The sequence below is a fragment of the Lepidochelys kempii genome, chromosome 4, assembly GCF_965140285.1.
Source record: "Lepidochelys kempii isolate rLepKem1 chromosome 4, rLepKem1.hap1, whole genome shotgun sequence".
NCBI lineage: Eukaryota > Metazoa > Chordata > Testudines > Cheloniidae > Lepidochelys > Lepidochelys kempii.
The window spans coordinates 30237124-30264290 of record NC_136383.1 but is presented as its reverse complement, the minus strand read 5'-3'; the positions used below and the strand labels follow the sequence as shown (position 1 = coordinate 30264290).

Genomic DNA, 27167 nt, shown 5'->3' with positions numbered 1-27167 from the left:
AAGCTTCAGATACCTTATCATTTAAAGTCCAGACACAAATTTTCTTTAACAAAACAAACTACTTTTATAGGTCCATATGAATTTAATACTTATATTGGCTAATGTTTAACCCTTAAAGCACTGTCTACCAGACTTAACACTTGCTTAGGAGGGTTTGTGTATATTTCTTCAGAGTCTAAAAGGTGAAGAATTTTAAACAAAATTTAAAATTAAGAAATACTTTTCTGCACACTAAACCTTGTTTTTATTTTAATAAATGCTGTTTGGAATAGAGTGAAAGTTAAGAGAAGGGGTTAGAATTTACATAAATTAAAATGTAAAAACAGTGTTTACAAAGATTTGGCAGTTGAGGTTTAATCTTCTTGATGAAAATACCACTTTCAAGGAAAAGTAATTATAAACAGTTTATTCTGATATCTTTCGTTTGCATTTCTATGCATTAAAAATATTAATTGCTTCTCTGCTCATTTTTATGCCAGGTATATCACATTTGCAAAATGCAGTTCTGATACAAATACAAAAAAGTTCACAATACATTTCTACACAAGTAATATAAATGTAGCTGTGTGCAAAAACTCACACACCACAGTTCTAATGTGAAGATCTCCATCAAGTTTGGTCATTGAAGATACTACAGTAATGCATTCCATGGTCACTACTGTGACTTTTATTGCAACTTTAAAGTAATTACTGTAAGGAAATAAATATTATCGTTAGTAGTTTCAGAAGGGCATATTTCAGGTAAGGTACTATCCAGATATGTTCCTATGACTTAGCACATAAATCTGACTTTATCTGTATATGTAGAAGGTTTATATACAACATGAACCATCCTCGCTGCTACTCTGAAATCTATTTATTATGTGAGTTAAGTAGTTTCTGTGGGCACTATGTGTCCATATTATATTTCCATAATAATTCATTGTTAACTCTAAGGTTGCACAGTTAACCATGCTGGTCTGTATCTGTGACGGTAAAGAATGAACATGCCATTTTCCCTTTGTGCATATCCATAAGTATTACAATACAGTATTTACATAATTAAATACTAATTCTCAAATATTATAAAGTTTTTGGTACTCTGTAAGGTAATTAAACACCATATCTTTTAAGGAGCAAAGTTAAAGGTTGAATGCAGAACCTTAACTTTAATGCTTTCATACCTGTATATATGCTGTGTATTCATATGGGGCCTGATCCAGTGCCCATCAAACTCGATGGAAAACTTTCCATTAACTTTGGTGGGCTTTGGATCAGTCCCTTTCATAGTCCTACAAAGCTCTAGAAATAATTAAAGCAGGAGGAAAACCTCCCCCCTCCCCACCTTGCTCTACTGTACCACTCTCTCATGGTCCTCCCAGAAACGAATGTTTTAGTGTGGGATGCGAGGGAGCACAGATTGACTACTGCCTGTGAGCTAGTTTTGAGAAAAGTCCACTTAAAACAAAATAGCTATTTGTTTTGAATTAAATAATAAAAAGATGCCTGTACAAAGGCGTAGGTGCCTTGGCAGTTAATTTTACAATAACCCCAGCAACAATAAAACAGTTGTTCAAACAACCCTCTCCCAGCCCTCCAAAAAAAAATCAAAAACAAAATCCTGTTTTCTCTCCTTTTAGAGAAATAGCCTCAGTCTTCTCTAAAAATCTTCTCAATTAAGTAATAGCTTTTGCAGCAGTGGCAACTGGCTCATTTGCTTGTGCAATGCATTTCTCAAGCCCCTCGACTACTGTTCATTTTTACAGCACTTGAAGATTTGCTAGGTATCTTAGTACCTCATTTTTGAAATTCCCTAACTTTGTTCAGTTGTTATGGTTTGTCTTCACAACAGGCAAAGTTCATCCTCAGTAATGGCTAACTGCATTAGTATTCAGAATTTCAGCCATTTTTGCTGTGGCCTTGTCCCAAAAATGGGAGAAGTTTGTGTGGTGTGTTTTTGTTTTTGTTTTTTGGGTGGGTTTTTTTGAGTGGGGAGGAAATATGATGTAGGGGTTTGGATTTTTTTCCATTAACACAAAAATGCTGAAAAGTTTCTACTGAGACGTTAAAGTAAATCTGAGTTCAGGTATTGAAATTTATTTCCAAACAGGAATTTTTAAAGAAATAACGAGATTATGAAATGGAAAGTAATTCCTATATCCTCAGTATAGTAGGTGCTTCTGCTTCAAACGTTGCAGTTGATAGCATATGTAGTAGAAGCTAAAAGATAAGTTCTCTTCAAGCAACGTTTCCAGTTAGACTAAGACAAATATTTTCCCTTTACTTGTCCTTTGTGAGACTCATCAATAGCCAGAAATAATTTGGACAGGAGCAATTCCCAGTTATTTGATCTGTCTATGTCTATTAGCTTTATAGAGAACTGTTTGGCTTTTTCCACGTATTCTGATTGCATTAGTCTATGATAGCAGAGCACATTTAATACCCAGAGCTGATGAGTATGCTATTGTAATTAATTTCATAAACTGTTTATGGAATGGAGAAGCTGCTCTTACGGTTTCTAGATTAGTTTTTCCCACACTTGCCAGAAACTAAGTCCTTTGCACCTGTACCACACTTTGATGTAAAGTCAGCAGGAAATCTTCTATTAGGTTAGTGTTGAAATTCAAGACCTACCATTGTGGACTGTCCAGCTTTCCATACATGTTGCAAAACAACAGGCTGTCCAGCTGTCTGGTAGTTATTTGCAGTTAATCATCTAAAGTCATGCATCACTTACGGCATACATTACTTACAGTCTGATTTACATTTTTTTCTAAAAAAGTGAACAAGAGCATCCTTCATGTTTAAGGTTAACTATCCTCAAAGTTTGACCAGGACCTCATACCCTGGGGGGTGGGAGGTGTTCATCAGAATTAAGTTTTTTGGACTCCTGGGCTCTGCTCTGTTGTGGGATAAGCACAGTGTGGTAACTACTTGTACTGGGAAATGGGAGTATGGAGCCGCTGCTGCTGGCCCTGGGGCTGACCACGCTGCTGGACTCATACAGTCTTAATTTTTTCTGTGTGAAATGGAGATTTCCAGAACCTGAAGGATTAGAAATTTAATTCTTATTTTAAAGGAGAGTTTAAATGATGAAGGGCTGCCTGCAAAGTGCCGATACTTACCACCACTGTCCTATGGCTCAGGCCAGACTCTGTCAAGAGACAGAGACAAAACTATCCCTTCCATGCTCACTATAGCCTGGGAGACAAATTAAAAATATCTCAGTTATGTTAGTCATGGGGTACGGTTCAGGCAGTACCAGGAGTCGATAGATTCAGAGAGGAACAACATTACATTGCATTTATGACGACATTTCCATAGAATGTACAGCATGGCTACACAGGACCTTAAGACACTAGAAAAAGCCAGTCAAATGTGTGCACACGCACGCTCACACACACATTAGGTTCCAGATACCTCCCAATGAAACAGAACAAAAGTTCTGAGAACTTCCTTCCTATCACATATGGGCAAATGCCTCACATCCTGCGACTTTCAGAATCCCCTTAGCAGAAGTGGAGAATAAATGAACAACTTCCAACAGTGGATCGAGGTGTGAGTGGGGTTAGGAGAAGAATCCTGTGCAAATGGTCAAGAGTCCTTATGGCTAACCAGTGATGGATTCTCCACCACTGACAATTTTTAAATCAAAATTGGATGTTTGTCTAAAAGACATGCTCTAGGAATTATTTGGGGGAAGTTGTATGGCCTGTGTTATACAAGAACTCAGACTGGGTGATCACAATGGTCCCTTCTGGCCTTGGAATCTATGAATAAACTGTTCTCCAAATTTGTGGATGGGAAAGAATTTCCCTGGGGCACATTGGCAGGAACTTGGCAATATTGTCACCTTTTGAAGTACTGAGTTGGGATTGCATATTAGGCTTCCATGCACTATCCTATAACACTGCAGAGGTGTGGTCCAGAACACTGGTTGGCTTTGTTCCGTCCTGTCTCTCTTTTTTTCTATATTCTCTGGTTTGTCATATGTCTCGGGAGCCTGCTGTGTTTTAAATACCAAAGCAGTTGTTCATCTCTAGAAAACAACAATATTAGTTCCCTGTATTGTTAACTGCTGAGTCATGAACTAGCCTATTCCAGACTGTTGATTAGCCTTTACTTGTGTTGGGGAGGGTTGGCCTCCATAGCAATGACTGGAACTCAGGAGATGGGAGTTTCAGTTAGTCATTGCTGAGTTCCAGGCTCAGCCACTGACGCCGTGTGTGTTTAGATCAATCACTTTCTCTTTCTGGCCTCAGTTACCCATCTGTAAAATGGGGATGATAATCTTTTTTTCCATCCTTTGTCTTTTCTGTTTGAGTATGTTCTGCAGCATGGGTTGTCTTTCACTATGTGGCTATGCAATGGGTCTTCCAGGGATTGTTGTAACATAAATAACAATCAGAAAGCTTGATAGAACTTTCTTTTATGATTGGAGCTGCAAATGAGTATCCTAACTAGTATGAGTGTCCTAACTTCTGTTTAGCTCAGACACTCATATTACCTTTTCTAGACCTGAAGAAGAGCTTTGTGAAGCTCAAGCTTGTCCCTTCCACCAACAGTATTTGGTCCAATAAAATGTATTACCTCACCCATCTTGCCTCTCTTCTAAGCATCTGTAAAATGGATTGTTACTCCAACTCATCTGGTCTCTCAAAATCTAATTAAAATAACTCTTATTTGTGTGGTAATAGTTCAGATCCCTCCACTCTGAGGAGAGGAGGTGAAAAACTGAAAGATCATGCTGCATGGTGGGAGTAGAGAAGGGAGAGAGTGCCACCTTCACACATTTGGAAACTCTTAGAATTCCCCTGCCACTGCTTTGGCGTGGCCAGGCTTTGTAGAATTTTTGGGGTGGAGCCAGGTGCAGGAAGGTTTGGAGTTAGACCGTCTACTCTCTTCAGTATTCTCCCTTGTTTACCATGGAAATATTCATATGGATAGTTCACCTGGAACTAGTACTGTTTGAAGCAGCATTAATTCCTGTGAGTTCTCTTCCTGGCTGCTGTGATGACATCACATGGGATTCTGGTAGCAGCAGCACAGCTCCATTTGAAACTGTAGTGCCATCAGGAAGGTAAGCAATAGCAATGGTCTAGTGATAGGCATTGATGTGGGAGTCTCTGGTGACTTTCTTATCCTGGAGCATTTGGGCAGCCATGTCCTCTTTTTATGCCACACCTGTCCACCAATTTTGTCCTCTTGAGAGAACATGTACAAGTAGATTATTCTATAACCCATTCAGTTTCTAGAGGTAGTGTTTATGGGCTTCTCAGTATGGGAAGGCATGATCTAGATAATAGTTTCTTTTTCACCTAATCATAGTAACTTGCAGTGTAGTTTTCCTCACTGTAGCTTTAATTTTCTTAACAATTGCTAACACAAAATCAGTTTTGAGAAGTATCTTCTGGAGACATCTTACTACCAGTTTTTTTTAAAGGGCCTGGCATTTGTATACACAATAGTTGCACTCCTGATTTGTATGTGCAGAGATTAGGCCCCAAAAACTTGGCCCTAAGCATCTAGTGAATTGCCTGTAGCAATGCCTGTGTATGTAAGGGTTCTTGTGAATATGCTTCTCAAACATCTTCAAAATGAGCTAAACAAAATACCTGAAAAATCTGAAGGGGGAATAATAAAATTCCAAAGTCCATCAAGTTCAGTAAGGTCAGTTCTCACCATTGTTTAAAGCTTTATTAGGTTTGTAAAGTTATGTCTGCTTACCACCACTTTGATACCAACAGATGACAAGTTAAGATATTAAAAGATGGGAAATTAACTTTTTTTTTAAAGCTATTTTAGAACTATTCCTTTGGGATCATTTTTCCAGACAATATTAAAGAAGCTATAAACAACACTTCATTGATGTTATAATATGAATTATGTGTATTTTTCCTTGCATGTCATACTTGAAGTGGTTTTCTTTTTCATTCTTTGATGAAGTTGATCTGCACTTGTATCCTTAATAATAAAAATGCCAACAAATGTAGCATTCAGACATTTAGCAGACTTCTGGCACCTCCAGTAGTGTTTCTGGATTGGTCTTAAATTTGTGACTAGGACAGTCTATGCATATTTCTTTCTTTAATACAAAACAGTTTTCATACATTTTGAAAGTTATGTTTAAAAAACTACCAGCGAACCATCAGAGATACAGAGGTATAGTATGTTGTACATGGACTCTTTGATAGGAAGCAGGCTATGTCTGCAGCTGCTTATTTGCTTGGTGGAAAACATGATCTGACTGTCTTGGATGAGTAACTTTTATTTGCGCTTGTGAACTATTGTCTACTCGATTAGATTTCTTCATTCTGTTCTGGAAAGAATGCAGTTCTTGGGGTGAAATTACAGTATGAAAGATACTGTAGAGAAAAAGATAACTTCCATATAGCTATCGCTTTTAAAAAACCTGGACTTACAGATGGGTGCAGGTCTTCTAAAGTCTTTCCTATGGTTTGAGTTTAAAAGCTGCACATGACCAGGGCATCAAGGGATGCATGTTCTCTGCTTTGAATCAAGACAGTGGGCTCAAACTTTCCATGAGAAACCCATGTGCTATAATGAAGGTATACTGAACAAGGGTAGGTGATGGAGTAGTAAAACACACTAGCATTAACAAACAGAACCTTTTAAAAAGTAGTTTCTCTCTTGCCATGTATAAGATAGTATACTTTGGGGCATTTACTAGCTTCCGAGTTTTCCTTTTAATTCTCTACCAGAGGTTTATTTCCAAAACAAAATGTATTTTAGTGAAAACACGATGTAAGAATAACATTAGTCAAAACTTGTTTATTCATTATCTAAAGCTAATTTTCTTAATATAGAAATCAAACACTTTTGTAACTAAAGAAATTGGAGTTGGAGCTATATTGTAAAATATAATTAACTGTAGCATTCCTTCTATACAATAGATATATTTTGCATTTGGTCTTTTATGTGAGTAATTACGAATGTTCAAAATGTTAAACAACGACAACAAAAAGTAGCTTACATGAGGTATTGCATACGTGAGGTATTGAATACTTGCCCAGTTCTGTTCCATTTAAGTCAATGGTGTTTTACCGTTTTCTACAATGGGTGCAGTAATAAGCCGTGGGGGGGGGGAGAGAGAGAGAGAGTGTGTATACAATTTACTATATGCCATGTAAGTTACACTTTTTTCTTTCATTCTAAACATGTCCTGTGTGTGAACTATAGGGTTTCTCTTCACAGACCTGTATTCAGGGTATAGTTTTTCTTTCCTCAGATGATAGAGGAACTAATACAAATATTCTAACAAATTTCTTTTGTGCTGAAACTGTCAGTGCCCAATTTTTGGGGGAAGAAAAGTTGGTCAAGATCAGTGGGACAATTTTTCATTCATTCAAATGTGGAGAAAGGAAAATATACTTAATGCTCCTGTCAGAAATTTTGAGTGGACAGAGTTTTAAACCATCCTCTCTCCAAAAATCCTAGCAGAGCAGCGCCATCCTCCTGAGGGGAGGTATCTTGATCCTGTTAACACGTTTCTGCCACAGACTTTGTAAGGGTATAAGTAGAATCCCGTTTTGTATAAGTGCGCATGTTATCCCTAGCAAACCACCAGACTGGACAAATAATGTGCCAATGAACATCAGATTTGTGAATGTTGAAATCTTACTAGTTTACATAAGCTACAGTGTCATAGAAAGCTGGTAGTGTTTTTCAGCTTGATTCATTGAGCCAATGGGTAATATAAACTTCAGATCTCAACTTGAGATCCCAAGAAGTGGTTAGTTTTCAATGCTTGTCCTATTTTTTTCTATATAGGTTATCTAGCATGAGGAACTGACCAACCCATTAAACTTAACACATGGTGTATGCTTTACCTTTGTTTCTGTCTTCTTGAGCAAGTGGCAAGTTGGTGACTAGTATTAACTTGCAAGCTACGGTGTCTCCTGAGAAGTGAGATCACAGAACATTACACACAGAAACACCATCAAATTTAGCATCACTCACTAACTTAATGGATACACAACTTAAAATGTGCCATCAGATAACTTGAAATTTAACTCTGCCACCACTCTCTTATTTGACTCATGAACCTGCTTTTGCTGTTGTGTCTTGCTGTTTAAAATTAAATGTAAATAGGTGCGCACACATTCCATTAGTTCACCTCCCTGGCCCCAGGGTTTTGAGATTTTAAGTAAAGGTGGCAGTATATCAGTCACCTTCTGCCTTGTCTGTCTTTGTGCTTTCTGCAGTGTAGCCCCTCATATTGAGAACAGCCTCTCAATTAATGCGTATCTAGCCTTCTCCCTCTAAGTCCAGATTACTTTTTTTGGTCAATGAATTTGTACCCATCAATGACTTCTAATTGTAAATGCTTATAGGGAAGTCCTGAACCCAAGTGAGTTTACATCAGCTCAGACCTTAAGTCTTCTGTGAATCTCAGAATAGGTCTGTCTCAGTTCTTCTGTAAAATTCCCAAAAGTATTTCTTGTGGTATTCTGTCCAGTTCTTTACATATGTTCCTAAAATAGTATTCTGAATGGAGCACTGAACTGACAAATTAGGGATGAATTTATTTGGATATGTTAGCATGCTCATGAGCCTCTCTAAGGGTTTCTTGTTTTGTGATCTTTTTGTTTGTACATTTGCCTCCCCTTTTCTTGGGTGCAGTCAAACTCCTTAATCACTGTGTATCTGTCTGTATTTTTGGCAAAACATTGGGATCTATATCAGTGTAATGTATTCTTTAACACATCTCGTCTGTTAAACACCTTATTAAATTCTTTAAGAATTTAAATCTGACTCAGTTGGTAAGTTATTATGCATCCACTCGATCACCTGCACTTGCAGACTGTTCTTCAACCAAAGCACATGTGACTTTCTGTTCCACTAGTTCAAACCACTGAGTAGCATCTGTTATGCCTGCATGCCATTTCACATGGGTTCAATTTTGAGCCTGCCAGGTGCACCAAGCTTAGCTTTTAATCTTAATATTGGGTGGTCAGTGACATTAAAAGAACACTAAGGTTACAAAGTCAAGTTCTCAAAAATTAGGAAATGACAGAGAATTAAGGTTATGCATTTACCCTTTTTTATTTAAGGTTGTACTTGTCTTTTTTATTTTATTTGGTTTCAGCTGCCTTTATTAAAAATAATAATAATAATAATTCTCTTCGAATGTTTTCGGTCTACAGTGAGTCCACCGGGCCTGTTCTTTATGAACTGGCACTGCTTCACATAATCACAGAAACCAGAGCTAGACGAGATCTAGTTGATTTTACCATCTCCCTGCTAATGCAGTATTGTTTAGTATATGATTGATGGGAGATATTGTTTTCAGTACTATCAGTTTAACCCCACAAAAAACACTGCAGTAAATGCAGTAAGACCATTTTATTTTTAAATTGGGGGTGAAGTTTTTTTTGAAGAAACATTTTCATTAGTGAGATTTTTAGTGGGACTCTGCTGACTGCTTAGGGACAAAAAGTGGAAATAAAGTGTGGGCGGGTGGGTGGTTCCTGTACCAAAATTAGATGCGGGAAGTTTTTAACATGATTAGAGTTAAACCAAGCTCCTTTCATATGTCACTCATAATTTCCTTTGCCATCTTTGCTCATTATCTATCAAAAAGACTTTTATTTTAAGCAAGGGTAACTCACTTCTCTCTGTTCTCCTCTTCCTACTTGGTTCTTCAATTACATGATACTAAATTAGGTTCCTAAATGTCATTAATATAAAAAAGTAATAAATGCAGGATTATTGTTTAACTGCAGAATTGAACAAAAGAAATTGAGCAGTGAAGGAAAAAGTTTTTTGTTCTGTTCTTTATCCTCCAACGCCTTCTGGTGCAAGGGGTCCACCAGTTTCTGCTATTTATTTCAGTCTTGTGCTCATCTGTTCAGGCTTCTGAGTGTCACGTTGAGGAATATGACTTCTTTCTCTATTTTGTGTAATGTTTCTTTAGGTCACCCTCTTTTTCTGGGTTGTGTTCATATTATCAGTTGCTGTGGAAGCCATGTTGGTGGCATCCTTAAGTCATGCCCTAAATATCACCTCCATCCTCTTACCATATTTGATACTTTAGATCGATTTGCTCTTCTTAGAAATTCTGACATTGCAAAAAACTCTTTGCAATCGACTCTGAAGATCTTCCGCAGGCATTTACTTTGGAATGAGGGTCACCAAATGAAATTAATAGGCAGCAAGTTTAAAACAAACAAAGGGAAGTATTTCTTCACACAATGCACTCAACCAGTGGCACTCTTTGTCAGAGAATATTGTGAAGGCCAAGACTATAACAGGGTTCAAAAAAGAACTAGATAAGTTCATGGAGGATAGGTCCATCATTAGCCAAGATGGGCAGGGATGATGTCCCTAGCCTCTGTTTGCCAGAAGCTGGGAATGGGTGATAGGGTATGCATCACTTGATGATTACCTGTTCTGTTCATTCACTCTGGGGAACCTGGCATGGGCCGCTGTCGGAAGGCAGGATACTGGGCTGGTGGATCTTTGGTCTCACATAGTGTGGCTGTTCTTATGAGTTGATTTTTATCAATCTCTGTTGTAGATTTCTTACTCTGCTTCATAAGGGAGGCTGATTTTATGCCAGTGTTAAAAATTCTTTGTGTCAGTGCTAGACACTTTATTTTTCTAAATCTTTTCAAGTTTATGCAAGTTGTTTGCTGCTTTTGCTATTTGTTGCTTGACATGTAGCATGGGGTCCCCATCATTGCACATTTCACTCCATAGATAGGCAAAAGGACTTTTTCTTCGTTTATTCTAATGGTTACTTTTGGGACAGTGATAGCCATATATTTTGTTTTTGCCTTGTTGATGAACAAACCAACTTGTTTTGCTGTTTCTTTTCTTCCTTTAAGTGATGTATTGAACTAAGCAGGACAATGAGGTCATCCAATTGTGTTTTATTATTTGTCCATAAAATTCCTCTGTTGCCTTCTGTAGTTACTTTCTTCATAACGTGGTCAATGACCAATTCAGGCAAGAGTAGAGACCTACCTGGCCTTACTACAGCTGTCATTTCAGACCATTGACTCAAGTGTTGCTGTCTACAAATGCACATTTGGCATTATCATGTAGATCCTTGATTTTTCTAATTATGTTTGCTGGTATTCCATAATATGTCATAATTCTCCAGGGACTTCACTACAAAATACTTTGAATAATAGTAAAGTAAATACTGAAAACTGGTCAAATAAATTAGTTCTTACATAATTTATTCCAGGAGGGGCGAAAATAAGCATTTTCCTTGTGTGACAGCCCCATTAGTCTGTGCTTTTAGAATAATTTTGTTTCCATACCTCTATGTATTCTCCATTCTTTAAAGATACTGTTGGCACAATTTTCTCATGCTTTAGTCTTGTTGTGCCACTTAGAGTTGAGTGAAAGCTTTGGGAGCTTCCAAGTTTGTCTTGCATTTTGTTGCTTTTCTTTTGTATGTTTATTTGTTGTGTTTTGGACCATCCAAGGCACTTGTAATTTTTCTTGTTTCCTGTGGCATTGGTTCGTTATCTATTGCTGTCATAATAAGAACTGTGTCTCTGTGGTTGTCTGATCTTATTTCTCACTTCTACGATGACATGGCTAGCATGTGTTTGATTCTGGAGCAAGGAGTCAGTTTTGTTTCTCAGTGCAAAACAACGTGGTTCAAAGTTAAGGAAGCTTCTTAGAGCTTTGCTCCTTTCTTGGAGGTGGGAGGGGGGAAGATGTCTCTTGGTCAAGTTTTGATAGTTTTGTTTTTCTTCATTTGGGCTTATTCTCTTTCACCATTTATTGAATTGGGGAGGAACATTATCTTCTTTTAAGAAAAACAAAACAAAATCTCTAGATTTATGCTGAAAGTATTAAGAAAATCCTGTGGGAACTTCAAAGAAGCAGAATTACAGATAAGTAATTTTTTCCCTTTCCCTGTTCCACAATATAGAATGTTTGAGAGTGGCCAAAACAATTTTAGTGATCTTGAAATTCAGTTAAGTGCTTGAGTGCTGAGCTAGTAACCCTAATTTTATGTGCCTGAATGAGGAACTCAATATTTACATATTGAGGAATGAGTTAAATACATTTTTCCTTCAGCATAGTAAAGGGTGGCATATATTTTGCTGTTGGGAGAGCTTGAAAGATGAAGGGATGTATTGGGTAGTGTCAGGCTTACTTAGTCTGTGAGTAATTTGGCTTCCAGGTATGATTTAACTTCATGAATGTAGATTATGATGAAAATATGAAGGGCATGCATGTCAATCTTCTTTTCTAGATGACTGAAATCCTATATAGTGACTGTCTGCTAGTGGTAATTTTAGTAGTTTCCAAAAGAAATTATTCTTGCTTTTTAAAAAAAAAAAAGAAAGTAAAAAAATCTACATCCTATAGCTGCTTGCATAAGCTTCTGATACAATTGCAAATGATATGCTTTGATCTGTGATCTCTGGAGATCTACAGAATTAACTTTTAATTCAGCAAGCTTTTAAATGAGTGCTGTAGACGTGCTCTTTTTTTATATCGGGGATGGGTATTTGATGCCTTTATATGGAAAATTTCCCTGAAATCCATGAGGAGACAGCTCTATCATGGTCTCATATTCTAACCTATATGTACTAATTCCCCAAAAGCCTCTCCCCTGCATCTACCTTTTTAACTTGGTCAAAAGATGCTAAACAATTACCGTTAGTGCCAGCCATTCTCAACTTTTTCATGAAAGGAGCTGTTCAAAGGCTATTTTTATAATCGCAAAAAATGCACACAGAGTTACATTACCATTTTGGCCTTAAACTTAACTTTTATTTTATTACTTCACTAGTAGTACAATGTTAAAGTGGATAAAACAGATTTAGAATATAGTTGGTATTCTCTAGTAGATTTATTTCATTGATAATTATTGATTTTGCAAAAATACTTCATATCTAGAAATGGTATATTTGGTAGTTTCTTTCAGTATGTTTATTTCTTCCTTAGGATGTTTTCCTTATTGCCACTTCCTATTCAGGTTGGCAGTTTTTATAGCCTTCCTCCAAAACTCATCACTGCACACCTGGCTGTCTCTCTAAGGTTCACCAAATACTTGGCCTCCCTGTTGATTTTCTTTTATCTACGATCATTGCAAGGGCCATCTTACCAATATAACCCTTTCAGGTCTCTACTAGACATGTCCATACCAACATAGCGTGTCTTGCCTCAACGTGTCTTCAATTGGAGCAACTCTCATTAGGTCCCTCACAGCCTCAATTTTTTCCTAACTCAGTGTGTCCAACCATTTGACCATCTCAACATCTTCATTTCTGTTGAGGAGAGCATATTGATTTCTTTTCTTGTGGCTGGCCAAATCTGTCTATACATTGGGATGGGCTGACTTACAGTTTTATACACTCTACTTTTTAACTTTATTAGCATCATCTTTGTCACAGAGAACTGGGGTGCTTCCGCCATTTGCACTAAGCAGCTTTGGTACAATGCCAGGCATCACTCATGAAGACACCATTGATTGCAGCCATTGATCCTAGGTATTTAAATTCTTTCACTCTTTTAGATCTGTAATAGCCTTTTATGGTGATTTCTCCTCCTTCGGTTATCATAGCCTCAGTCTTACCAATGTTTGCTCTAAGTCCCATGGGTTCAAAACTGTATTGCCACTGTTCAAAGCTGGTTTGTAGGGTCTCACAGTCTTCTGCATATATCACTAAATTTTTTAATAGGCAGCAGGTTTAAAACAAACAAAAGGAAGTATTTCTTCACACAACACACAGTCAACATGTGGAACTCCTTGCCAGAGGATATTGTGAAGGCCAAGACTATTAACAGGGTTCAAAAAAAGAACTAGATAAATTCATGAAGGATAGGTCCATCAATGGCTATTAGCCAGGATGGCCAGGGATGGTGTCCCTAGCCTCTGTTTGCCAGAAGCTGGGAATGAGTGACAGGGAATGGATCACTTGATTATTACCTGTTCTGCTCATTCCCTCTGAGACACCTGGCATTGGCCACTGTTGGAAGACAGGTTACTGGGCTAGATGGATCTTTTGGTCTGACCTAGTATGGCTGTTCTTCTGTTCTTACAGCTTTTCTAATAAGGTATCAGTCTAAATATAAACTCTCTAGAGACCCATGCCCTGTTAGTGAAGTCATCAAATAAATACTGTGCCCAGTAAATACAATATGGCATGTGAACTCAAGTCTCATTGGCACAGATTGCATAGTCCTACTGGAAGTTCTATATTCCTTTGCAAATGAAGCATCTGAAACCTGCTGCCAGAATGACAGTATGCAAACTGTTACTTCATTGTTGGTCACGTACTATAAAGGATCTCACTATGGCCCCAGTCCTGTCTTTAGAATTCCTTAGGAATAAGTACATTTATCATTACATCTCTAAGACTTAGTTCCTTCTTGTTCATTCCTTACTTTAAGAAAAAAAGATAATATCCACATACCCCTTTTCTTTATACTTGCATCAAATTAAGCTTGAGTGGTATAGTAGTTGTGAAGGCAGTTGGGATTTGAAAGAGAAATTATTGGAATAAGTTTAAACTCAAAATTATATGCAGCTATTAAAATGTGTTACATTAAAACAAGACTTCCAGTACATAACCCTGGCGGCCTTCTGTGACAACACTCTTTCATTCACTCATGGCTTTTCCTTTGATTAAGTAAATATAATCCTTCTGGCCTCAGTATAAAGAGAGAAGCTGTGCTAAATTAACCATGGCACAGTAAAACATATTTGGTGATTTTTCTTGAAGAGGCTGCAGCAAAGGCTGCAACTGGTAACTCTATGCAATAATTTCTTTCTCTTTCTCTCAAGGAAAAAAAAGAGGTGGTTGTAGGGAGGCAAGAAAAATGGTGATGGAATTAATCAGCAATTTCCTGGCAGGAAATCTTTTTGAAAAGTAATAACTTTGGTTGACTAATGCAAGTAATACTAAGGTTAGCTGTTTTAACAGTTTCACAGCTGAATAAGCATATGGACTCCTCTAGTTCTAAAATTTACTATTTAAAACTTTTGAGTGGTTTTTGGGTATTCATTCAGCTGAAGAGTAACCAAGGATAGGTAGGTTTGTTTTTTTTAATCGTTATGGTTTCTGATAACTGTCCTTACTGGTTCATTGTGGCAAACCTGTCTTGATGCTGAGCAGTTATTACTATTCCTGTTTCTTGATACAGACTTCAGCCAGTATTTTAAAATATCATTTGAGCTCAACCATTCATTTGAGGAGAGAGGAAAGGAAACTGTACCACTTTTTTTTTAACAAAACAAAAAAGTGGTACAAAATATTGTGATGGTTGTAGGTGGCTGGATCATGTTGTATTGCCTTAATTGAGAAATAACATAATAAGCCACACTCGATGCTGACACAAGGTATTAGCTGATAGGTAGTGTAAATGTAAGGTATTATTTCTCCCAATTATAGTTCTCCTGATACCTGGAAGAATGTATTAATTTGTGATGATCCTATATGGATGTTTCACCTATTATACATTATATCAGATTTACAATGTTGAAAGACTTGGCATCCGATGTGTACTTAATATTCTTGAAGTTTCATCATCAGTGGTGAAATAGAAATAATAGACCAAAACCTGTTTTGTTACATGGATGTGACCATGATTGATCTCAGTGAGATTTGCACCCATGTAACTAAGAGCAAGATTTTGGCCCAGTGGGAGCACTTCCTGAGACCTGGTCTCTTCCTTCTTTTTCCTTATCCCCTGTTTAAATTCAGTGATCTTGACTTTTTTTCACTGCCTTCTCAAGACGAACTTAATATGCAGAGATGTGAGAGTACCAGCAAAAGTTGTCCTCTTCCATATGTAACTTTGGGTCAATCAAAACAGCAGTGGAAAATGTCCAGACGCTATGGGTACTTCAGAATCCTGGACCCTTTTATGAAACTGCGTAAAAGTCACAAGGACACACTAATTCCAAAGCAGTATCTCTATTTTTGTACATATACAAAGTAGTGTCAAAAGAAGGTGGAGATTGCTTATTTTTCATCTTTACTGCTTCTTATAATTGCCTTTATGTCTCCTTGCCCCCAAACTTCACCGTTCAAACTGCAAAAAAACCAAAGCGGAATATCTTCATTTGTATCAGCTTAGTTTTTATCTCCTCCTACACTGAGAGCTTTGGGGTTCGTATGGGTCATGGGACTTATTTCTACCTTGACCCTCTTTTCTCAGTGTTCCTAATATAATGATGCCATTCTTCTCTTGATGGTGAACTTTGTTCTCCTGGTAATGGGGGCATAGTGTGGGAATCTTGTAGTGCATCGCATCAACAAAATGGGAATAGGCAGTTTCGCACTAATTTGTGGCTGTGTATTCTGAATACAGTACATCAAAACTTCTTATAAACTTGTCATTCCACTTTGGTTTCTGCTGACCTTTTTAATTGGTTGGGATTGTTTGCTTTCTGATCTCACTAGTGGTTTGAGATGGAATTGCAGATCCTTTATGCACTCTGGAATGCCCCGTATTCTTTTATGTAATACTTCATTACATTGCCAACTTTTGCCACCTTATTGTGAGTCTCATGATATTTGGTGCTTTTGAAAAGCTTCTAGAGTTATTTGATCATGTGAGAATCTTTTATTTTATTTTGTTAGTTTCTAGTCCTCTTGGTTGTAGAGAAAAGCTTGATAATGTGCACCTTAAAAGCCTTGAAACCCAGAGGAGTTTGTTTTTGGCTTAACAACCGTAAGAGGAGTTATGATTTTGGGGGCCTGATTCATTATTTTTGAATACTTGTGATTGGCAATAGTGATTCTGTTGCTTTGTATTCCAACAGTTCAAAATTATGTGACTGTATTTTTTCACTAATAAGACTTATACTATAAAATCAAAAGCCTTGTTTATTTTTCCAAAACCCCCAAATTAAGTTAATTTAGGCTTAATCTGGGCCAGTTCTTCATGTAAATGCTTAAGTAGGATTTAGGTGCCTAATATTAGGCACTGAAGTTTGAAACTGTGGCAATAGTACGTTACTCTGATAATTGTACTTTTAAGAGAAGGGTTAATATTTATAAAATAACCGAAAATGGTTGTGACTTGTGACTTTCTCCCTGATGTCATTTGTCAATTTTGTCTTCCAATGACTTTTTGAAAACTGATCTACAGTCAGAAAGCCCACTAATGCCACTGGGATTTATAGGTGCAGATTGGACTTAATTTTCAAAAGTGTATGTAATTTTATCTTGAGGAAAAAGAGAGATTAATAGGTACACACAGGCACTGTGCAGGCTTCCCTCCCCACAGAACCTGAGGCTTGTCCTTCAAAACCCCTGCTATCCCAGTACTAAACTCTCATAAGACTGCTAATTGTACCAAGTTGTGTGGTGGTTTTGTTTTGTGGGCAGATGCCCACTAGGGACTACAAGGGAGATCACAATTTTTTTTTTCTTATGACCTCAGTTGGGATTTAAAATTCTGAGCTTTATAAGTAAATGGCTAGTGCATTGCAGCACAGTGTGCCTCATAGCCTTCACACTGGTGAATAGGTCTAGTTGTCCGGGCCAGGCCAGACTACAGATGATGAGACTCCTCAGAGTCTGGGAATCCGTGTGGAGTTTAATTTCTCCAATAAAGTTTTATTTTAAAACAAGAATATCCTTAACCACAGTCTCCCTGGTAAGTGTATCCTGGCGATTGAAAGTATTAAGGAGAATTGCTGTGTTTGCTTGTGGGTTGTAATCGAATCATGATGGAAACTATGCCAGCAACATTAACTCTAAAATGTGCAGGCCTAGTAGATGTACTTATATTTTGATTTAGCTGAAGCCCACGATAAAATAACCTCTAAAATGGGGTGAAACCCTGACCCTCTTTGATGTTAGTTTTCCTTTTCTGTCACTAGTTTGCTCTCTTTGGAGGAGGGGAGTGCAGGAGGATGTGAGAGGTTTGTATGGCTCTCATTTCCATTAAGGAAAGGGTGTCCATGTGAAGCGTGAGGTATGTTAATAATCCTTGTTAAATTTAGCTTGTTATTGTATGTTCAGATGTCATTACATGGCCTTTTAGTGAGAGATTTTATTTAATGTTTTTTCCCCTGTTGTCCCCATCACATCCTGTCATATTGGTAAATTTTTTACCTAGGAATGCGTAGACCAGCATCTGGTTTTCAGAGAAGTCTGTTTTTACCTAATTTTTCCATCTGGTGACCGTTTTGGCCGAAAATCTTGTCGGTTGCATTGTTTTATTTGTTGGTCCAATAAAAAGTATCTTATTATTTTACCTTATACATCTGGGCTGACTCAGACTAAGGCGTAGGAGAAGTGGTGTGTCCCTGGTCAGTCAGTGGCAGAGTCAGGATCAAAAACTGGTAACATGGATCACAAGTATTTTTGGTCTAAGCACTAAACCACATGGCTTTGCAGATGTCATTAGGATAATTCTTTATAAGGAGTATCTGTTGTTTTCCAAAGGACTTTATTCATTCACTTGCCCTTTTTATAGGATGAATGCTATAGACCTTAAAGAAACTCAAGGTGTTAAGCTTTAAAACTTCTGCTTTATAAGCAGTCAGGCCCATTAAATCATTCATAGTGACAATGCAGTGAAAAAGAAAAATAGCACATTTATTAAAACATCCTGAAGTACAGTATGCTATGTATTGGAAGCAACTTTTCCTTTTCTAATTATACCTTTGTTCATTTTCCTCATGATTTACATTAGCACCGGATTAATACTGTAGAGTGGTAGGTCTGCCTGCTGAATGCTTCACAGCCTGTGATGTGATTTCACTCATTTAGACACTTAAACATTGCCTTCAAAGTCATCCTTATGCTTTTGAAAAGTATAATAAAACCCAGCAGTATTTTGAATCCTCTCATCACAATTGGTGTGAGTCAGATGAAGATGTGGTACACCAAATACCCATGTGCATAAGTTAGAGGTTTCCTGAGGAGTTCTATAATAAACTTAATTTTTTGTGTTATATTCTGTCTGCTACATTTCCTTCCAGTTCATATAATTGATAGTATAAATGCTTTCCCAACTAAATTAGCTATGTTTACCGTCACAATCTCAGTGCATCTTTTTTAATCAAACACATAATAAAGTGCTAAATAAAGGCATTCCCACCTGCATCAAACTCTTGTTGTTCTGTGTAGGGTTTTTTGTAATTTACTTACCCAGGAAGACTCATGTCAGATGTACATCTGGTTTTCAACCAGGTCCTGCTTTTTATCCAATTTTCCAGCTGGGTTGATGAAGACATAAGGAGGTCAAATGACTTCCTCAAGGTCACATAGTGATTCAGCATCTCAGCTGGGATTAGAACCAGGCTGCTGTAACCATTGGACCACACAAACTCTGTATTCTAAACTCCTCTACAGGGGGTGAACAAGTTAGTAGTCTATCTGCATGGTATTCTGCAAGCTAACTGCAAACTTCCCTTCCTACTGCTTATAGTTTTGCATGTGCTACAGTAATGTCACATAAAGGACTTATTCCCGTTACAACAGTCACGGCCTCGTCCAGTCCTGTTCTTGGAGAAGATTCAAGTCTGTTGTGATCAGATCCCATGTGCTGCTAAGCTCCTGGGATCTGGGTGTAGTTAATGTCAGTGTTTCTGCTCCAGGTCACTCAGGCGCCCTCTCTAGGTGCAGACCCTGTGGAACCCCGCAATCCTGCCACCTAGACCCTGGAACCAGTGTCTCAATCCTCCCAACCCCCAGAATTGTATAGGCATGTTCCTTCTGTGTTCCTTTTATGTTCCTTCCTTTTATGGCTAACTTAGAACAATGCTTCCTCAGCTCTTGTCCCCTAGCGCCCCTACTCTAGTTGCGCTACATTGATGACATCTTCATCTGGACCCATGGGAAGGAGGCCCTTGAGGAATTCTACCAGGATTTCAACAATTTCCATCCCACCATCAACCTCAGCCTGGACCAGTCAACATAAGAGATCTACTTCCTGGACGCTATTGTGCAAATAAGCGATGGTCAAATAAACACCACCCTATTTCCGAAACCTACTGACCGCTGTACTTACCTACATGCCTCCAGCTTTCATCCAGACCACATCACATGATCCATTGTCTACAGCCAAGCTCTAAAGATACAACCACATTTGCTCCAGTCCCTCAGGCAGAGACAAACACCTACAGGATCTCTATCAAGCGTTCTTAAAACTACAATACCCACCTAGGGAAGTGAAGAAACAGATTGACAGAGCCAGAAGGGTACCCAGAAGTCACCTAATACAGGACAGGTCCAACAAAGAAAGTATCAGAATGCCACTAGCCATCACCTACAGCCCCCAACTAAAACCTCTCCAGCACATCATCAAGGATCTACAAGCTATCCTGAAGGATGACCCAACACTCTTACAGACCTTGGGAGACAGGCCAGTCCTCGCTTACCGACAGCCCCCCAACCTAAAGCAAATACCAGCAACTACACACCACGCAACAGAAATACTAGCTCAGGAACCAATCCCTGCAACAAACTGCGTTGCCAACTCTGTTCAAGGGACACCATCATAGGACCTAACCACATCAGCCACACCATCAGGGGCTCATTCACCTGCACATCTACCATGTGATATATGCCATCATGTGCTAACAATGCCCCTCTGCCATTACTTTGGACAAACCAGACAATCTCTATGCAAATGAATAGATGGACACAAATCAGACCTCAAGAATTGTAACATTCAAAACCCAGTAGGAGAGCACTTCAGTCTCCCTGGACACTCAATAACAGACTTAACAGCTGCAATTCTTCAACCAAAAAAACCTTCAAAAACAGACTCCAATGAGAAACTGCAGAACTGGAGTTAATTTGCAACTTGACACCATCAAATTAGTCCTGAATAGACTGGGAGTGGCTGGGTCACTACAAAAAATAATTTTCTCTCTGTTGTTACTCAGACCTTCTTCTTGTCAACTGTTGGAAATGGGCCACATCCACCCTAATTGAATTGGCCTCGTTAGTTCTGACCCCCCACTCACTAAGGCAACTCCCATCTTTTCATATGCTATGTATTTATACCTGCCTACTGTATTTTCCACTCCATGTGTCTGATGAAGTGGGTTGTAGTCCACGAAAGCTTATGCCCAAATAAATTTGTTAGTCTCTAAGGTGCCACAAGGACTCCTTGTTGTGCTGATGCAGACTAACACGGCTACCCCTCTGAAAGCTGTCCTCCTCCTGGGTCTCTTGTTTCAGGTGATGAAATGGCTTCCTTTGGCTTGGAGAAGCACACGTTTAAAACCAATCTCTATGTCTGTCAAGCAGAAAAAGCTGCAGCTTTCCCATCTATGTAAGTGGATCAGAGAGAGTTCCAGCTCCCTTCTCCCAAATGAGGTTTTGGTGAAGAGTCCATTCAAAGGAAAGGCCCAGCTGGCAAAAAACCCATTGTTCAAGCATGAGAGAGCCAATTAATGTTAATGTTAATGGCCCTTGATTGCTTTTTCACCACTTTCCAGACATAGCTTCCTCACTATGTTTCAAATTCCTGCTACAAAATGGATGATCTAAGCCCTGGTCTACACTAGGACTTTAGGTCGAATTTAGCAGCGTTAAATCGATTTAAACCTGCACCCGTCCACACAGTGAAGCCCTTTAATTCGACTTAAAGGGCTCTTAAAATCGATTTCCTTACTCCACCCCTGACAAGTGGATTAGCGCTTAAATCAACGTTCCCAGCTCGAATTTGGGGTACTGTGGACACAATTCGATGTTTTTGGCCTCCGGGAGCTATCCCAGAGTGCTCCATTCTGACCGCTCTGGACAGCACTCTCAACTCAGATGCACTGGCCAGGTAGACAGGAAAAGAACCGCGAACTTTTGAATCTCATTTCCTGTTTGGCCAGCGTGGCAAGCTGCAGGTGACCATGCAGAGCTCATCAGCACAGGTGACCATGATGGAGTCCCAGAATCGCAAAAGAGCTCCAGCATGGACCGAACGGGAGGTACGGGATCTGATCGCTGTTTGGGGAGAGGAATCCGTGCTATCAGAACTCCGTTCCAGTTTTCGAAATGCCAAAACCTTTGTGAAAATCTCCCAGGGCATGAAGGACAGAGGCCATAACAGGGACCCAAAGCAGTGCCGCGTGAAACTGAAGGAGCTGAGGCAAGCCTACCAGAAAACCAGAGAGGCGAACAGCCGCTCTGGGTCAGAGCCCCAAACATGCCGCTTCTATGATGAGCTGCATGCCATTTTAGGGGGTTCAGCCACCACTACCCCAGCCGTGTTGTTTGACTCCTTCAATGGAGATGGAGGCAATACGGAAGCAGGTTTTGGGGACGAAGAAGATGAGGAGGAGGAGGAGGAGGTTGTAGATGGCTCACAGCAAGCAAGCGGAGAAACCGGTTTTCCCGACAGCCAGGAATTGTTTCTCACCCTAGACCTGGAGCCAGTACCCCCCAAACCCACCCAAGGCTGCCTCCTGGACCCAGCAGGCGGAGAAGGGACCTCTGGTGAGTGTACCTTTTAAAATGCTATACATGGTTTAAAAGCAAGCATGTGAAAGGATTACTTTGCCCTGGCATTTGCGGTTCTCCTAGATGTAGTCCTAAAGCCTTTGCAAAAGGTTTCTGGGGAGGGCAGCCTTATTTCGTCCTTCATGGTAGGACACTTTTATCACTCCAGGCCAGTAACACATACTCGGGAATCACTGTAGAACAAAGCATTGCAGTGTATGTTTGCTGGCATTCAACCAAAATCCGTTCTTTCTCTCTCTGTGTTATCCTCAGGAGAGTGAGATATAATTCATGGTCACCTGGTTGAAATAGGGTGCTTTTCTTCAGGGACACATTCCTGCTGGGCTGTTTGCCTGTGGCTGAACAGAAATGTTCCCCGCTGTTAGCCACGGGGAGGGGGGAGGGTTGAGGGGGTAGTCACGCGGTGGGAGGAGGCAAAATGCGACCTTGTAACGAAAGCACATGTGCTATGTATGTAATGTTAACAGCAAGGTTTACCCTGAAAGAGTGTAGCCACTGTTTTATAAAATGTGTGTTTTTAAATACCGCTGTCCCTTTTTTTTTCTCCACCAGCTGGATGTGTTTCAATGATCACAGGATCTTCTCCTTCCCAGAGGCTAGTGAAGCTTAGAAAGAAAAAAAAACGCACTCGAGATGAAATGTTCTCCGAGCTAATGCTGTCCTCCCACACTGACAGAGCACAGACGAATGCGTGGAGGCAAATAATGTCAGAGTGCAGGAAAGCACAAAATGACCGGGAGGAGAGGTGGAGAGCTGAAGAGAGTAAGTGGCGGGCAGAAGACAGGGCTGAAGCTCAAATGTCGCGGCAGCGTGATGAGAGAAGGCAGGATTCAATGCTGAGGCTGCTGCAGGACCAAACCAGAATGCTCCAGTGTATGGTTGAGCTGCAGCAAAGGCAGCTGGAGCACAGACTGCCACTGCTGCCCCTCTGTAACCAACCGCCCTCCTCCCCAAGTTCCATAGCCTCCACACCCAGACGCCCAAGAACGCGGTGGGGGGGCCTCCGGCCAACCAGCGACTCCACAACAGAGGATTGCCCAAAAAAAAGAAGGCTGTCATTCAATAAATTTTAAAGTTGTAAACTTTTAAAGTGCTGTGCTTAATGTGCTGTGTGGCATTTTCCTTCCCTCCTCCACCACCCCTCCTGGGATACCTTGGTAGTCATCCCCCTATTTGTGTGATGAATGAATAACGAATGCATGACTGTGAAGCAGCAATGACTTTATTGCCTCTGCAAGCGGTGATTAAAGGGAGGAGGGGAGGGTGGTTAGCTTACAGGGAAGTAGAGTGAACCAAGGGGCGGGGGGTTTCATCAGGGAGAAACAAACAGAACTTTCACACTGTAGCCTGGCCAGTCATGAAACTGGTTTTCAAAGCTTCTCTGATGCGTGCCGCGCCCTCCTGAGCTCTTCTAACCGCCCTGGTGTCTGGCTGCGCGTAACCAGCAGCCAGGCGATTTGCCTCAATCTCCCACCCCGCCATAAAAGTCTCCCCCTTACTCTCACAGATATTGTGGAGCACACAGCAAGCAGTAATAACAGTGGGAATATTGGTTTCGCTGAGGTCTAAGCGAGTCAGTAAACTGCGCCAGCGCGCCTTTAAACGTCCAAATGCACATTCTACCACCATTCTGCACTTGCTCAGCCTGTAGTTGAACAGCTCCTGACCACTGTCCAGGCTGCCTGTGTACGGCTTCATGAGCCATGGCATTAAGGGGTAGGCTGGGTCCCCAAGGATACATATAGGCATTTCAACATCCCCAACAGTTATTTTCTGGTCTGGGAAGAAAGTCCCTTCCTGCAGCTTTTGAAACAGACCAGAGTTCCTGAAGATGCGAGCGTCATGCACCTTTCCCGGCCATCCCACGTTGATGTTGGTGAAACGTCCCTTGTGATCCACCAGAGCTTGCAGCACTATCGAAAAGTACCCCTTGCGGTTTATGTACTCGCCGGCTTGGTGCTCTGGTGCCAAGATAGGGATATGGGTTCCGTCTATAGCCCCACCACAGTTAGGGAATCCCATTGCAGCAAAGCCATCCACTATGACCTGCACATTTCCCAGGGTCACTACCCTTGATATCAGCAGATCTTTGATTGCATGAGCTACTTGCATCACAGCAGCCCCCACAGTAGATTTGCCCACTCCAAATTGATTCCCAACTGACCGGTAGCTGTCTGGCGTTGCAAGCTTCCACAGGGCTATCGCCACTCGCTTCTCAACTGTGAGGGCTGCTCTCATCCTGGTATTCATGCGCTTCAGGGCAGGGGAAAGCAAGTCACAAAGTTCCATGAAAGTGCCCTTACGCATGCGAAAGTTTCGCAGCCACTGGGAATCGTCCCAGACCTGCAACACTATGCGGTCCCACCAGTCTGTACTTGTTTCCTGAGCCCAGAATCGGCATTCCACAGCATGAACCTGCCCCATTAGCACCATGATGCATGCATTGGCAGGGCCCATGCTTTCAGAGAAATCTGTGTCCATGTCCTGATCACTCACGGGACCGCGCTGACGTCGCCTCCTCGCCCGGTATCGCGTTGCCATGTTCTGGTGCTGCATATATTGCTGGATAATGCGTGTGGTGTTTAATGTGCTCCTAATTGCCAAAATGAGCTCAGCGGCCTCCATGCTTGCCTTGGTATGGCGTCCGCACAGAAAGAAGGCGCGGAACGATTGTCTGCCGTTGCTCTGACGGAGGGAGGGGCGACTGACGACACGGCTTACAGGGTTGGCTTCAGGGAGCTAAAATCAACAAAGGGTGTGCCTGTACATCAAGGAGTATTTCAGGCAGGACTGCACGGAGGGTTCCAATAAGAAATGGTGCACCAAAGTTATCGTTCTTATTGGAACAAGGAGGTTAGCCTGGCCTCTGATTGATACATGGCTAGATTAACCTCGCTGCGCCTTCTCTGTGACTGACTGCAGTGTGATCTAGACAGGGGAGGAGGAAAATGAGTCCAAAACAAATCTGGTCTATGTCTTGTTCTGACCCACTCCATCGATTCTTTACATCTTTGGCTGGCAGCAGACAAAAAAGGCGCGAAATGATTGTCTGCCCTTGCTTTCAGGGGGGGAGGGAGGGTGGGAACGGGGTCCTGACGACATGTACCCAGAACCACCTGCGACAATGTTTTTTGCCGCATCAGGCATTGGGATATCAACCCAGACTTCCAATGGGCAGCGGAGACTGCGGGAACTGTGGGATAGCTACCCACAGTGCAACGCTCCAGAAGTCGACGCTTGCCTCGGTACTGTGGAAGCGCTCCGCCGAGTTAATGCACTTAATGCACTTTAGAGCATTTTCTGTGGGGACACACACACTCGAATATATAAAACCAATTTCAAAAAAACCGACTTCTATAAATTCGACCTAATTTCGTAGTGTAGACATGCCCTAATTCTCAGTGACTGTTGTGCTTACAAATAGCATTAATAAAACCACATATGGTTCATAACTGGACACAGAGATATTCAAACTGTCACAGCAGTCATCTTAACTGACATTGTAGCTAGTGAAAGACAGTCATCTTAACCAATTACAAATAACGTGATTTGGTTTGTGTTAGTACATCATGTTTTCTACTGTTCCAACCTTGTATTTGCAGCCACGAGTACTAGATCACCTTAGCGTATGTCTATCAGTGCATTCTGACTAGCTTTCCCATAGTGTACTAGCCACTGCCAAAGAATATAGGCGTTTGTTTGGTTTTTTCCAACCAACTCCTAATCCCAGTAGGATTATGACGCCAGCTCTGGCTGTTCTGCAGCACCCAGTATTCATCTATCTTGACAATGGTGTGAATGCTTTGTCTAGGAAAAGGAAGTGCTGCTGGGAATCTTAAACTGGTGTGTGTCTTCTGATTATTACAGCCCAAAAATCTCTGTGGGTCCAGCTTGTATGTTGCGGCATCACATAAGTGTGGGAGCAGACAGCTATGTTAGGACTGAAAAAGAAAGGAGTATATTTTTCAGTTAATGCTCTGAATATGCTTTTGCTAAGTGGTACAATGTACAGGTTCCATATTCAGGCTGCCATTAACTTTCTTTTTCAGTGTGCTTGTATGAACCTACAACCTGCTTATTATCATTCTGGCTTGCAAAAATATTTTCTTTGTCTTCTTTTGGCTATTTATTTTCTCATGTCATTTTCTTTTCAACAACTTCATAGGTCTATCTCTTGAATCCAACTATCTCAGAATTCCAGTTGTGTGATTACTGGTCCTTGCGGTCTAAGAATTCATAATGCACGTATTGAGGAATTTTTATTTCAGCCTCTGAGCCATCTGTGGTGCTGCCGCCAGCTGTCAAATGTATCTTGCAAATTCCCTTTTCCCACTCCCGGGCAAAGAAATTGTTTTCTTTGTTCAAAAAACAGTGGTATTTGAAATAACTTCCTGGAAGCTAGAACAATGGAATGTCACACAATAAAATGGACAGTGCTGGTAATATCATCAAATACTGTTGTGAAACTGAATAGTAAAAAAAAAAATGGTAATAATAATAGCTGACTCTTATACAGTGTCTTTCTGTAGAAAATAGCTTCAGATAACAGCTAAAGTAATAGGTCATCCTCTGCACAGTCAATTGCCAAAGAGATGGAGGACTTGGAATAATGAGTGACCTGTTATAAAGGGTGATTGCTGTTAGTTCACACAGGAGTTACTTTCTGCTCTAGCTTAGGGAGAAGCAGATGTTGACATGCTGGTCTTAAGGACAACTTTTGTTTTTCTTTTGAAGATGCCTGAAAATGCAGAAAAATTAAAAGGG

At 40.3% G+C, this 27167-nt stretch overlaps 2 protein-coding genes across 20 annotated transcripts in view; both read left to right on the top strand.

Annotated features, from left to right (window-relative positions):
* TBCK (TBC1 domain containing kinase) overlaps window positions 1-27167 on the top strand; it is a 280573-nt gene that overhangs the window by 18613 nt on the left and 234793 nt on the right. The window lies entirely within an intron of this gene.
* Window positions 5-27162, top strand: LOC140910769 (zinc finger and SCAN domain-containing protein 29-like). Its single transcript, XM_073342560.2, has 3 exons — window positions 5-22379; window positions 22956-23100; window positions 27138-27162. The coding sequence occupies exons 1-3, from the start codon at window positions 21794-21796 to the stop codon at window positions 27160-27162; spliced, it is 756 nt and encodes a 251-aa protein (XP_073198661.1). The 5' UTR covers window positions 5-21793.

Coding starts and splice junctions, on each gene's coding strand:
- LOC140910769 (XM_073342560.2), top strand. CDS start 21,794: ATGCAGAGCTCATCAGCACAGGTGACCATGATGGAGTCCCAGAATCGC. Junction 22,380..22,955: donor AGGCGGAGAAGGGACCTCTG/GTGAGTGTACCT, acceptor TTTCTCCACCAG/CTGGATGTGTTTCAATGATC. Junction 23,101..27,137: donor GCACAGACGAATGCGTGGAG/GCAAATAATGTC, acceptor TTTCTTTTGAAG/ATGCCTGAAAATGCAGAAAA.